Genomic DNA, 14,632 nt, shown 5'->3' with positions numbered 1-14,632 from the left:
CTGACGATGCCACACCCCTAGCCTTGCCCCAGATCTCTGTTCCGAGCTCACAGTTCAGGGTTTCCACCTGCCTCTGGAGCCGTGCCAGTAGTGTGTGCTTCCAGGGGACGGTCACACTGTGTCAGAGACACAGCTCTTCCTCCGCCCCACCCCTGAATTTGCTCTTCTTCCTCTGTACCCTGCCTTATCCTTGAGGACACTCACATTCCTTCCAGTTGTTCTAGTGAAAATACAGGGAGACATCATTCTTTATTTCTATATCCAATACCTATCCTTTCAATCACAAAACAGCTGTCACATCTGTCCTCTACTCACCCCCCCCCCCCAGCCCCTATCCCTACAGCCTTTATTCAGGAATGTATCATCATTAGATTGTCCTGGGCAGTCACAGTGTCTTAGCTTGGGCTGCCATAACAAAATACCTTACATGGCTTAACCGATAGAAATTTGGTTTTGAAAGTCCAAGGTCAGGGTGCCAGCATGGTCAAGTTCTGGCAAGGACCCTCTTCCTGGCTGGTAGGCAGGTGTTCTTTTGCTGTGTCCTCACCTGGCAGAGAGAAACCAGAAAAAGCTTTCTTGTATCTTTTTTATAAAGGCATTAATCCCTTTGTGAAGACCAACCCTCATGACCTCATCTGAACCTAATTACTCACCAAAGACCCTGTCTCCAAACATGATCACGTTGGGAGCAAGAGCTTCTACCTAGGAATTTGGGTGGGTGGGTGGACACAGTTGAATCTACAGCACATAATAACCTTGAAATTGGTTTCCCTGTCACTAGTCTCTTACATCTAATCAGTCTCTTACATGATGCCCAGGGTAATTATTCATGAACTAGAGGCAACTCAGGTCAGTTCCTTTCCAAGGGTCTTTCCTTGAGCCTCACATGAGGCTACCATGCCTGCACAGCATTCCTAGTGTGGGTCGCCCATAGCCTCTGACTTCTTGTGGTCAAATACCTGAGATGAGCTTGTTCAAGTGCATGCAGACATGGACACACTCACACCTAGATACGTAGGTTAGACTTCCTGAAGTGCAGAATTTTTCACCTTGAAAAGACTGCACATCTGGTCACCACGCACCTCTGTATGTAGATTTTGCCATGTAATGTTTCCAGTCATCCTTCAAGCTATCTCCATTATGCCAGTAAAGCTCAGACAGGCAAAGTGACTTGATCAAGGTTACACTGGTAAGAAATGACAACGCCAGGATTCACACCCCTGTACAACTCCAAAGTCCACACTGTCCAGGGGACCTCAGGATCTCTCATGGTCAGAAGGCTCCTACAGGTATCCCAGAATCTTTGCACTAAAAATAGATGGCACACGTCTTCCAGACTTGGCCACATGTTTCCAGATGTAAACGGGATTTAAATTAGAAGGCATCACAGCCAAGCAGGAACCATATTTCCATTGGTTTCTTTGTTGTAGGTCCTCCCATACATGGCTGCTAAAACCTGGGGGCCAGTTCTGCTTCTTGTCGCCAGGTTCCTGTAAATCATATCTATAAATAAACTTGGAATTCACTTGGTCTGTTCGATCTTACTTTGATCCTTCTCAGAAGCCACATTTCCTTCTGTAATCTCCCAAGTGCTTTCTAAAGAATAACATCCTGTGTTACTTTGAGTGAGAGTCCAGAGTTGGGATTAGGTGACTGCACAGGGTTTTTCTCAAGCACAATTTACAGCACCCGTGCATTTCTCCTTCACAGAGACCACAGGCATGATCTCCCCTCTCCTCAACCCATCCCCTCCACCATCTTCTTTTGTATGTTTCCCGTGTTCTCTAGGAGGTTTTTCCTTCTCTAGGATATAAACCAGGTAAAGTTGTGTGAGTAGGATGTTGACAGCAGAGATCTCTCTCTTCCTGATCACCTCCCTCCTAGCTGATGGTGTTCTCATCTTTCCAGTTTCCAAACATGGCCACCTTCCCACCAGTCCATCAAACCAGGCCACCACAATGATCACCTAACTCCCCCAGACATTCTCTCCCTAGACTAGAGTCGTCGTCGTCTTCATCATCATCATCATCATTATCATCTTTTCATCTTCAAAAGCTTCTAACTACAAAGCATTCAAAAGAGAGGCTATAAAGTTGGAAACGTGAATGAAACAGACAAAAAAGCACTCTTAGGTTAGCCATTTATTAACTGAACAAATCTGAATGCCTACTATATGTCAGAGAATGTGCTTAGGCCTTTTACTGAACAGCTTAGGCTATTTTACTGAATCTTCAAAAAACGATAAAACTGTTATGTATTGGTACAACTACCTTCCTCCCCTTTTACAAACAAAAAAGGAGCTGCAACTTAGAGAAGTTAGCCTGTGAGGACACACAGTTAAAGTCTGAGCCAGGTTCAGACTGCAATAGACTGATCCAGGCCCCGTGTTCTCAAGCCAGGCCATTGCACACAACTTTTGAAATAGGTCTTGGATCAACTCTCCCTGAGCTCCCATAAACTGCTGTTTTCCCTTCTCACTTGGCTTCTAAGGTAACAACCTCTTCGGTCTGCTTTTGTACTTCCCCCATAATCCATTATCCTCTCAGCAGCCAGAGTGACTTTTTTTTAATGTAAATTGAATTATATGATACACTTGAGAGTTTGAAACACTTTAATGGATTCTTTTTGCTTTTAGGACAAAGTGAAAAATTGAATACCATTTCCAAGCCTTCTGGATCTGGTCCTGCCTGTCTCCCCCTGCTTCTTCCTTTGCTACTCCCTCCCCTACCTCCCACCCTCTTCCACCAGTTGCACTGAAAGTTTTTGGAACACAAGGTCTTTCATGCCCACAGGATCTTTGTCTGTGCTGGCCTCTTCCTGCTTCTTGGAATAGTGTGCCTGTTCTCAAAAAATATCTGTGTCCGTTCTCAAAGATGGCTCACTGAAGATCCAATTCAAATGAATTTACCCCTGTTACTCTTATTACAGCAAACTTTACTTTCAAGACAGCTCTTTATTTGTACATTTATTGGCTTACCCTCTGCCATGGCTTACCCTCCACTGTGCTTCCTCATGTCTCTGCCTCTATCTCCCCATATACTCTACGAGGATAGGAGCTTTTCTGGTTTTCTTCCCCACTAGAGAACAAATGCATTTTAGTTGAGTGAATCAAAGATTTATCACCAAAATGATCTTGGCAATGTAGTGGTCAGCCAATTTTGATGTAAAGTAGGAGTCCTATGAATTCTGCCTACAGAGAACGGTGCCAGGTAAGTTACACTTTCTGAACTAACTTGATTTAAGACCAACCTCTGTAGGGTGATGAAATACACCACGCCACCAACCCGAAAATCACGTGAGCCTAGACTCATGAACACATGCGTGGTGGTATGTAGGAGTGTGAGCTCAATGTGTTGGGAAGGTGCTGGGGCAAGCTCTGCCTGCTGAGACTGATGACCTTTCTCTGCCCTCACCACACTCTCCTGTTTTCCGGCCATCCTGTCTGTACCCGTGTGTGTAATCAGCCAAGTACAGAAAGTTGGCCATAGTCCAGGGACATAGACCACCAAAGGAAAAAAACAGACTTAAGAATTTCACTGGAGAAAAATGGGAGTTAAGGTCTTAGATTAAGTATGACACTGCTGAACGTGGTGGATGCTCACACATGCTGTTCTTTGAGTTCACCAGCTCGCTATGCTAGAGTATCCTGTGGGTATAGAAGTCTCTGTGCCACGTTGTTCTGTGGATGGAGGAGTCAGGAGGCTGGGTGGTCCTGTGGTTGGAGGAGACAGGAGGCTGGGTGGTCCGGTCAATATAGGAGCCATTAGACAGAGTCTTCTATAGATATAGAAGGCTGTTATAACCCGCCACTATACAATCACCATTTCCCCTTCTTTATTTTCCAAACCCTAATCTAGCAGCAAAAGTCTTGTACCTATCATCATTTAAAGACAGTCCTTTCTGGAGAACAGCAGTTTGTCTCTCTAGAGCTTTCAGCTCCTCAGTGGTGCCCTGCCAGAAAACCAAGAATGTGCCTTTCCTCATCCCTCATGGTGGGGGTTCCCGGATTTAGAATGTCAAAGATAAAGAGTGAGAATCTTGACTTGAAGGAATGAAGTAGGGTTACCAAGTGCTTACTTTTCTAAATAAGGACATTTATTTTAAAAATGACCTTAATTAATAACATAATTTTATTAAGGAAAAGGCTTTTTAACACCCAAAGGTCTTGGAAGTCTATAAGCTCAAATAAAGGACAGTATTTAAATCAAATAATGCTACCAATTTTTAAGAAGTATTCCTTTGTTCTTTCTTATTTTACCATCAATTGATTTACTATCAATTTTACTGTCGATTGATATCAATTGATTTTACTATCAGTCAACACGAGTGTTTGAGAACCACTGTCTTACTATACGTAGCATGGGAATTTGCGTGATGGCTCATTGTTAAATTGAATAACCCAGGGGTAATCTAAGGTTCACCTAACCTTACTTTGCTTTTTAAGTTAATAATTATTCCAGAAAATTTGTACCTGATGGAGACATGGCAATTATAGCTTTCTGCCTCTCTGATATTATCACTCATTATAAGTTACTTCTAGTTATTTATTTTTCTTGGGTCATTTACTCAATCCCATTTCTAATTATGACTCTGTACATTACAAACACTGTGCCTAACAGGATTTCGAGGGGCTTTGTATGTGTTCAAAATTACCTCTAGGTCTGCAGTAAGGATTTTTCTTGTTCTCCTTAGCTTTCAGGCTCTCAAGCGGAATTCAGTCGCTGGTGGCATAAAGAGATGAAAGCCGTGAAGTTTCCATCCCAGGGGACAATCTTTGATTATTATCTGGACCACAAAACTAAGAAATTCTTGCCCTGGGCTGAGAAAGTCCCCAAACTTTCTATGGATCCAGATGTACCTCTGCAGGTAGGTGGAACATTATCATTTTCAAGCCGCACTGTGCTGGTTTGAGCCTTCGCTCCCCGCCCCTCCCTCCCCCCTTTTTTTCAGCAGTCCTTTTCCGGCCGGATGGAAACATTTTTGATAGGGTCAGCATATACTCTATTTCTTGAGAGAGAAGAATCTTAGTTATAGGACCAATCTGTAAGATGGCTCTTGTATTTCTACAACCTTTTTTAAAAAGTTTCTAACTTCATTGTGTGGTAACAGCTTTCTTTATATTTTCCTGGAAACTTTGTGAGCTTTATTAAAAATCAAAGACATATTTCTGTTAGTTCAGTGATTCTTATATGTGACCGTATTGTGAATTTATTAGACGGCACTCTTCACATAGAACATCTTTCCTTTAGCCCCCAAGCTGTAAAATGGATGTGTGGAATCTCCCCAACTGTGTTTCAAATCCTCATGGCAACTGACACATCTAAGAGGATCTCTTTAATTTTCTCTTCATAAGCTGTTGTTTTACAGTTCTCTGATGTTGAGTTACTCTCTGTGCATCTTCTTATTCTGCCTCAATCTGTTTTCCTTTTCATTATACTTCTTAAAATCATGTCATTCTGGGGGCGCCTGGGAGGCTCAATCGGTTAAGCGTCTGACTCTTGATTTCGGCTCAGGTCATGATCCCAGGGATCAAGGGATTGAGCCTCACATTGGGCTCTGCACTGACAGTGTGGAGCCTGCTTAGGATTCTCTCTCCTCTCTCTCTCTCTCTCTCTCTCTCTCTCTCTCTCTCTCTCTCTCTCTCTCCCTCCCTCTCTGTCTCTCTGTGCCTCCCCCTGTGCTTGCTCGCTTGCTTTCAAGATAAATAAATTTTAAAAAACTTATGTCAGGGGCGCCCGGGTGGCTCAGTCGGTTGAGCATCTGACTTCAGCTCAGGTCATGATCTCATGGTTTGTGGGTTTGAGTCTCCCGTCAGGCTGTGTGCTGACAGCTCAGAGCCTGGAGCCTGCTTCAGATTCTGTTTCTCCCTCTCTCTCTGCCCCTCCCCTGCTCACACTCTATCTGTGTCTCAAAAATAAATAAATATTAAAAAAAATTTTTTTTAAAAGCTCATAACACTCTGATTCACTTTGGAACTTATTATTTCAAGTAGTGCTATGTGAATAGAATCTAGGTGATTTCTGTGGCATTAATTAGGAAGCAGCTCGTGTGAAATCAAAGAAAACCCAATGTATTAGTTCCCTGAAGCTGCTACAGGAAACTACCACAAGGCTTGGACAGCAGACATGTATTGTCTCATGGTTCTGGAGGCTAGAAGTTGAAAAGAACCATGTCAGCAGAACTGGTTCCTTCTGATGATGTCAGGGACAACTGGAAGAGACTTCCAGGCCTTTCTGTCTGGAATTAGCTGGTGATCTTGGTGTTTCGTGCTCGCTGCTTACTTGCATGGCATTTTCCCTGTGTGTGTTCCTTTATGCACATTTCCCTTTATGTAAGGACACCTGTCCTTGGATTAGGGGCCTGTTCTACATGTATGAGTGTGCTAGGGATGCCCAAACACAATATCATAGACAGGGTGGCTTCTCCATTAGAAATTCATTTTCTCCCATTTCTTTCTGGAGGCTGGCAATCCATGACTGATGTGTTGACCACTCTGGTTTCTCCTGAGTCCTCTCTACTTGGCTTGCAGATGGCCACCTGCCTGCTGTGTCTTCACATGGCCTTTGTGTGCATGCATCCATGCTTCCCTGGACACTGTCTCCAAGTCTGTCCCAACTGCCTCCTTTTAGAAGGACACCAGTCAGATTGAGGTAGGGCCCACCCTCATGGCTTCCTTTTAGCTTAATCACCTCTTTAAAGATCCTGTTTTCAAATACAGTCACTTTCTCAGGTACTAAGGGTTTGGGCTTTATCATAAGAATTTTGGGAAGACCCACTTCAACCTGTAACACTGAGCCAGGAGGAAACTTATTTCACAAACAAGAAATGAGAGGTAGGATGGCCCTGAGATGGGTTAATTCTGTGACTTGGTGTTCTTACCAAGGATTTAGGTCTTACCATCTCTCTGGTCTTCTTAACACTGGCATCATTTTAAGAATAGGATTCTTCCTGGTCTGAAAGGACTCCAGTAACATCAAGAGTCACCTTTAGAGGGAAAGGATGCTTTCTCTTATCTTTTTTTATGAAGAGTGAGGAAACCTCAGAAGCCCCAGAGCAGACCGCCTCTTTCATCTAATGCTGCAGGGGTCACATGCCATTCTAAGCTGTCTTAGGCCAGGGTAATGGGTTACAATAATTGGCTTTGATGAATCACCACACCACTGTGGAAACCAGGTGGAGCTTCACCTGAAGCGTGTCTGTGTGGGAGAAGCGTGGAGACTTGGACAAAGTGGGAGCTCTGGCAGGAAGGAGAGTGGAGAAATGGGTGTTTGGGAGGCAACCTACCATGTCTGTTCCATCTGCTTGATAAATTTTGAAAGCTGTTTTTTCTCAGCCTGCCTGGACCTAGCCCACCTGGGAGTATTATCTGGCTAGCTGAAAGCTGAGAATTCGTAATTAACCAAAGACCAAAAACTGGTATCACAGGGTTGATGCATCTGATCAGTGACAACTTCTATGCAACAAGGAACTATTAGGAATTTGTAGTCTTATGTTACACACGGCTGGACCAGACGTTATTTGATTAACAGCTTCTTAACATATTGGAAGAGAACCATACTCAGTAGTAATCGTCAATACTGATGTTACAGTAGTCTATCTCAGACCCTTTTCTAACTTGCTTTACATAGATTACATCCTTTTTTTAAAAAAAAATGTTTTTAAATGTTTATATTTATTTTTGAGACAGAGAGAGACAGAGCATGAGCAGGGGAGGGGCAGAGAGACAGGGAGACACAGAATCCAAAACGGGCTCCAGGCTCTGAGCTGTCAGCACAGAGCCCGAAGCGGGACACGAACCCACGAACCATGAGATTATGACCTGAGCCAAAGCCAGATGCCCAACTGGCTGAGCTACCCAGGTGCCCCATAGATTAATTTATCCTTAAAACAACCTTCTAAGGCATAGACTATTAATAACCTTTTAACACAGGGTAAAATGGGAGTGCCAAGACGTTAAGTAACGTGCGTACTGTCCATGCCCTGGCACACCTTCTGTGTGGTAGTTAAGACAGGGCTCAGGTTCTGGACAGGCTTGGATTTTAATCCAAGTACCACCACTTACTACCATGCTATGGCCTTGGCCAAGTTATCAGTGTTCTCTAAGCTTTAGTTTCATCACTCCGAGATGAAAATCCTAACAAAACTCTCCTCAAAGATTAGGTATGTGTATCATACAACATAGCTTATAAAGTGCTTACCATAGTACCTGTCACATACTCAGTTCTAAGTAGGTGTTAATTATTAGTATTAATGTGTAGAGAAAAGAGCTAATAGCCAAATTAAAAGACACGTGATGACATCGAGCAGGAAAAAAGGAGAAAAATATTATAAGATGTAACTCTGATTAAAAACAGTCGTCTGGGACTGTTTGATGTAGCACAGAACAGTCTTTGCCTTTTAGTAGGCCTTGAGAGCATCACTAAATCAAATCAGAATTCTAGAGTAAATATTCATAATCATGAAAATGATCCTGAATGATCTATAAAATAGCAGTTGTGTTCAGGACATGCTAACCATGTAATGAAGAATATATTGTAGATTTTAGCTATTTTTTTTTAATGAACAATCTGAATCTTGCAAGTGGTTTTTTACCCCCTTTTGAAATTGGCCACCAAAAGTGTAAGAAATGTCAACTCTCTTTGCATCATTGTGCAGGATTCTTTTTTTTTTTTTAATTTTTTAATGTTTATTTTTGAGAGAGAGACATAGTGTGAGAGAGGAAGGGGCAGAGAGAGAGGGGGACACAAACTCCGAAACAGGCTCCAGGCTCTGAGCTGTCAGCAGAGAGCCCAACGTGAGGCCCAAACCCACAAACCACGAGATCATGACCTGAGCTGAAGTCGGACACTCAACCAACTGAGCCACCCAGGCATCCTAATTGTGCAGCATTCTTTTTTTTTCTTTTTTTGCATGTCAACACCTGCTACCCTTTTCCTGATATTACATATTAATATGTGTTCCCGGAGTCTGGTGTGTATTCCCATTCTTCACGTTATTGTATTCCTGTATGCCAACTCAAATTTGTTTTGAAACAATATAGTATATGAATAAATAGCTAATTTTCAAAACAGAGGCATTGTTATGCAGTTTTTTTTAACTAAACAGTGCATAATAAGTTTGACATGTACTTTAGATTTATGACTATTTCACTTAAAATCACTGTTTCCCCATTGGGTTTCTCCCCAGGGTGAATGCCCTAACCATTTTGCCAGTTAATCTTATTCAGCCAAGACATTGCTACCAACTTTCATTTATGTGTGGCTTGACTTTCAAATGTTTTGTCGCTCCTAAAAAGTGGTACACAGCTTCTTCAGTGTTTCCTGTATTCCCTTGTATGCATAATGCAAGGTTGGGCAGAGTGTAGGTACTCTGTGATAGAGTCTTTGGCTAGTACTTAATGTGGAAAAGATAAATCAGTTGCTTATGCCATTGTACTTTGAAGGGACTACCCAGTGGCTCTCCTCCAGCTCTGACGTCTGAACTTTGACAATTCAAAACTGAAAATTAGGTAAGATTTCCCCGTACTGAACATTAACCTGAATTAGGAATGCTTTGGGTCTCAACTGTGCAGTGACTGTGTTGGTCCAGATTCGGAATTTTGGAATGAACCTCTGTTTCTGACTTGGCTTTCTTTCTCTTTTTCCCTGCTCCAGAGAGTTATGGTTCACACATCAGAGACGACTCGTCTGAGATACTTCGTAAAGTTGCTGCTTGAGAAAGGACAACCTCTAATGCTAGTAGGAAATGCTGGAGTGGGAAAGACGGCCTTCGTAGGTGACACGCTGTCAGGCCTCTCTGAGGATTATCTAGTGTCCCGTGTGCCTTTCAACTACTACACAACATCCGCGACTCTGCAGAGTAAGTGCCCCTCCTGTTTGTATTGTAGAAACAGGTGATCAGAGACTGTCAAGACTGGGCCATGCAGCCCAAGGGGAATGCTACTTTCTCTAGGCTTTAGACCTTCTGCTGAAGCTTCAGATGAACTTTTACCTATCACCAATCTGGGTAAAATAAACTTTGTTTCAGCGTTGTGATTTTGGCTTTTTATGTCACTAAAGGCTTTATTTGGGTTATTACACTTTAGAACCACAAGAATCGACATCAAAACCGTGTCCATTGCTGTTGCCTCTACGCAGTTTGGTCACCTTTAATCAGTTTTGTGGAGCCCAACCAACATGAGAGGGTGCACGAGGAAGACTGCTCTGGTTGCCTTTTCAAGTAAACAATTGATTTAGGAGAACTTCATTAAAACTGTGTCACTGAAATGGCAGGCCATGAGCTGTTAATTAAATCTTTGGAAAACTGTAAGAATTTAAAACTGTTGAAAACATGTATCAGTGTCATCAAAACAGCCACACAGATTTTGGGCCTGCTGAATTAGGAAGGGTAAGCCAAATAGACTTTGGAAGCAGAGGAGACAGTGGTAGGAGAAGCTGCTACTGGTATATCTGTCACTGTCCAGCAGAGTCAGGGTTAGACTGGCAGTGGGGCTGTGAAACTCCCCATTGTACAGTAGTTTATTAAGCCTGTTGAATTGCCCGGATTGCGGTTTCTGTGTTGTGTGTGTGTGCAGCGTTAGAAGTAGCGATTACTAACAAATTTTCTTGCTCATGGACGTTGTTAACTCAGCCAAGAGTGTTTTTTCTGTAATTTCTTATTAATCAAGTTTGTCTTCCTTGACTTCTTGGAGTGGAACAGTCAAAAATCTAACTTGGCAGTTTCTCACTTAATTCTTTAGCGAATATATATTGTTTATCTATTTTTTTCCAAGGCATCGTGTTCAGTGCGTGTTTTTCATTCAGAGACCCAGAAGGAGGGATCGCTTTATCACTTGTAAATGAAAGATTAGGTGTACAATTCAGTAATTGAATGCAGTACTTGACTGAGGTATGAGTTCGTCTTGCTAATTCCTGGAAGGGTACGGGCATGTATAAGATTCAGACATAGACCATTAGCACAAATAATAGAGCAGTGTACTTGAAGGAAAGTTTGCATTTGAAACCTTCAGGATGGAGTGGTATGCAGGCAGAGATGGGATTTGAGATAGAAGAATCAGTGGAAACAAACTTATGAAAGAGAAAATTACAGAACACATTTAATTCATTGAATCTCTACGTTGGCTGATGTGCAGGGATGTGGTAGAAGATAGAGAAATGGCTGGAGAAGAGGGTTGGAGTTACATTGTTGATGGAGCACTTGGTGTCAATTTTCCAAGATGGGGGGGCGGGCAATGGGGATTTCTGGAACATGGGACTTTTAGTCCCAGGCCGTGTAGAATGGTTAGCCACTGTAACTGTACAAAGAGCTGAGATGCAAGCTGAAGACCATGTATTTCACTGGGTGGAAAATGGGGAGCAAGGAACTGACAAGCTGCGGGTTATACTTGAGGAGATATCTGAGGTGGGGAGACCAGTCCCCCTGGGTAGTGTACCAGCTCTGTAATGTTGCTCTGGACTAACATTGTGGAGCGAGTGATGAAAAGGAAGAGACCAGAGGTACCATTTACAGGCTGTGGCCAGGCACGTCTGGGACCAGGAGAGAAAGATTATATTGAAGCTTTGCATCTGGCTGACTGAGAGGGTGTTAATCACACAAACAGGAGCACAGAAGGGAAAAAGGAAGAGGTGTGTTGTGAGTGAGGAAGAGAGGCTTGTTTGGTGTTGGCCAAATAATCAGGTACCAGTGGCTGATAGGAAGCAAGCATTTGGGAATGCAGTTCCCCTGCTTGGAAGAGAGCTTTGTTAATTTTTCATCATACTTGTTTGTTCTTTCATTTATTTAGTCATTTGTTCATTTAACAAATGACTTGGGATTGTCATCAGGAATACAGTAATGACCACGATGTAGTTTCCTGTCCTCGAGCTGTTTATTGTTCATTTGGAGAGTCAGCAACTATTAGATACCACATCTTACACAGTCTATTCAGGGTTTTCTACCTTCATGATTTTTCTCAAATCCATGCAAAGTCATTTAGGCCCGTGAAGAAATGTAAGCTGATGTGCGCACAAGATAGAGTCTTCGTACAGGATTCCCTTGTACTTCTGCACTTGGATAACCCAGGAAGAGAAGCATGGGGGACTCTCTCGAGCTGTCCCTAGAAGCTCCTGCAAGAGTGATTGAGAAACACAAAGGCTGAGGAAGTAGGCCATGGCTGGACTGACAGTGGACCATGTGTTAGAGTGGGTTCCTGGAGGAAAGTACACTGACCAATGATGGTGTTGCCTCAGCTTGATGGCCAGTGTAGTATCATGTCACAGATGTTGAGTCCTCAGGGAAGGAGAGGTGAGGTGACCTCTGGCAGTAGGAGGGAGGTTGACCGGAAAGCATGACACAGAGGAGATGAACAGAGAGTCATCACCGATATTAACCTGCAGAGAGGTGATACTTGGAGACTTGGAGTGGATGAAATGGACAGAAGATGAGGAAAAATTAGAAAAAAGGGACTAAGGACAGAAAGTGAAATTTTATCCAATTGGTGGGCAGAATGATACATTTGTTTCAGGAATTCTTGAGAAACCTCTAGAGAAAAAAGCTGGTCGTATCTATGGGCCAGGAGGAAACAAAAAACTGGTTTATTTCATTGATGATATGAATATGCCCGAAGTGGACTTATATGGCACAGTGCAGCCCCACACTCTGATTCGACAGCACATTGATTACGGACACTGGTAAGCGAGTCTCTGTGCTTTATTCTTTATTGAAATCCAATTATTATTATGCATGAACATTGAAGAATAAAATTACCCTGATTTGCTCCTCCTTCCGAGGAGCATTTTCTCTGTTAACTTTTAAGTGTCATTTTACATTCCCTTTTCATTGTCATAAGTGAGGTAAGCTTCCTTTTGTATCTTTGGAAGAATTGAATAAAAAAGTGATGTGCCTGTTTTGTGCATTACTGTCTAGTTGAAGTATTAAACTCTCAAATACGCGAAATTACTTAGATGCTTGACCTTACTCTGTGGGCTGTAACTGTTTGGTAACGTCTGGGTATTGCAGTATGCCCATCCCTGCCGTTAACTAGCAGGAGATCCCCCAGCCTAGCTGTGGTTATTTCTAACCAGAAATAGCGTCATGTGAGAATCAATAAGCATTAATAGTGTGTATTGATTTAGCTCCTTATGCCGTTTCTGGCATCAAAGGAGCTATGTAGCCTTCTGTTTTCTGAGCTTTAATTTTTGTGTCCCTGAGATGAGACGAACACCCCCAACATCACAGAGCGCTTGTAAAGATCAAAGGAGACACTTTGTGATGAAGTCCTTCATAAACTGGGGGATTTTGTTGTGTTGTCATCTTTGGTTTTTGGATTTAAGGTTCTGTTTTCTATCTTTCAGGTATGATAGACAGAAGGTGATGCTTAAAGAAATCCACAACTGTCAGTACATTGCCTGCATGAATCTAATGGTGGGCAGTTTCACAATCAATCCTAGACTACAGGTAAGGTATAGAGTACTGCTCCCTCCCCAATGGGCCCTAAATAAAATACCCAAATATTATAGATTGTGATTCTTGGTGCTGTGAACACAAACGAGGGCTCCTACTAGACATTTGGTTAATAAGCATGTAAGCTGTTTTTTTAATAGACTATTTTTTAAATATTTAAATATTTATTTATTTATTTATTTATTTATTTATTTATTTATTGAGAGAGAAGAGAGCACATGTGAGCAAGTGGGGGAGGAGCAGAGAGAGAGGGAGCGAATCCCAAGCAGGCTCTGTGCTGCCAGTGAGATCCCAGTGCAGGGCTCAGTATCAAGAACTGTAAGATCATGACCAGCCAAAGTCAAGAGTCGGACATTCAACCGACTGAGCCACACGGGCATCCCATGTAATAGAGTATTTTTAGGAGCAGGTACAAGTTTAGAAATGGAGGAGTTTTAGTTGAAAGTATTGAGAGTTTCCATGTACTCTCTCACACTCCTCCCACCTCATTTTACCCTATTATAAAATTTTACGTTACTGTGCTGCATTTGTTACAGTTGATGAACCAATATCCATTATTACTAACCAAAGTCACAAATTTACATTTGAGTTCATTCTTTGTGTTGTGTATTCTGTGGGTTTTGGCAAATGTATAATGTCGGGTATCCACCATGAAAATCCCATACAGAAGAGTTTCACTGTGGTGAAAATCCCCTGTGCTCTACCTATTTTCCTCCATCCACCCTCCCTCCTGAATCCCTGGCGATCATTTAATCAGTTTACTGTCTCCATAGCTTTACCTTTTTCAGAATGTCACATAGTTGAAATCCCATAGTATGTAGCCTTTTGAGATTGGCTTCTTTCACTTCATTTAAATATGCAGTTGAGGTTTCCCCATGTCTTTTCCTGGCTTGATACCTCATTTTTTTTTTATCACTACTTCATATTCATCGTATAGGTACATCAGTTTGTTGATCCATTCACCTATTGAAGGATGCCTTGGTTGTTCCCACATTTGGGGATTATGAATAAAGCTGATACAAATAAATATTGATGTGCATGTTTTGTGTGTGCATATAAGCTTGTAGTAACAACAACCCCCACCAACTATAACATATGTTAAACAACAGCATACGGCACCAAGTGTTGCTTGTTCCCTTATCTGGAATCAGCTGGGGGTTGGCTGGGTGGCTCTCATGATCTTGGATGGGGT

The 14,632-nt window shown here is 42.4% G+C and overlaps 1 protein-coding gene across 2 annotated transcripts in view; it reads left to right on the top strand.

Annotated features, from left to right (window-relative positions):
- DNAH11 (dynein axonemal heavy chain 11) overlaps positions 1 to 14,632 on the top strand; it is a 349,268-nt gene that overhangs the window by 184,145 nt on the left and 150,491 nt on the right. The window contains exons 45-48 of one of the 2 annotated variants that reach the window (XM_053218315.1): positions 4,693 to 4,866; positions 9,654 to 9,858; positions 12,503 to 12,668; positions 13,332 to 13,434. In XM_053218315.1, coding sequence (XP_053074290.1) covers positions 4,693 to 4,866; positions 9,654 to 9,858; positions 12,503 to 12,668; positions 13,332 to 13,434 — 648 coding nt within the window. Of the gene's footprint in view, positions 1 to 4,692; positions 4,867 to 9,653; positions 9,859 to 12,502; positions 12,669 to 13,331; positions 13,435 to 14,632 lie in introns of those variants that run through there. The other variant, XM_053218314.1, reaches the window with a different exon arrangement.

The sequence above is a fragment of the Acinonyx jubatus genome, chromosome A2 (assembly GCF_027475565.1).
Source record: "Acinonyx jubatus isolate Ajub_Pintada_27869175 chromosome A2, VMU_Ajub_asm_v1.0, whole genome shotgun sequence".
NCBI lineage: Eukaryota > Metazoa > Chordata > Mammalia > Carnivora > Felidae > Acinonyx > Acinonyx jubatus.
Note: the sequence above shows the minus strand (reverse complement) of the source record. Positions and strands in the feature narration are given on the sequence as shown.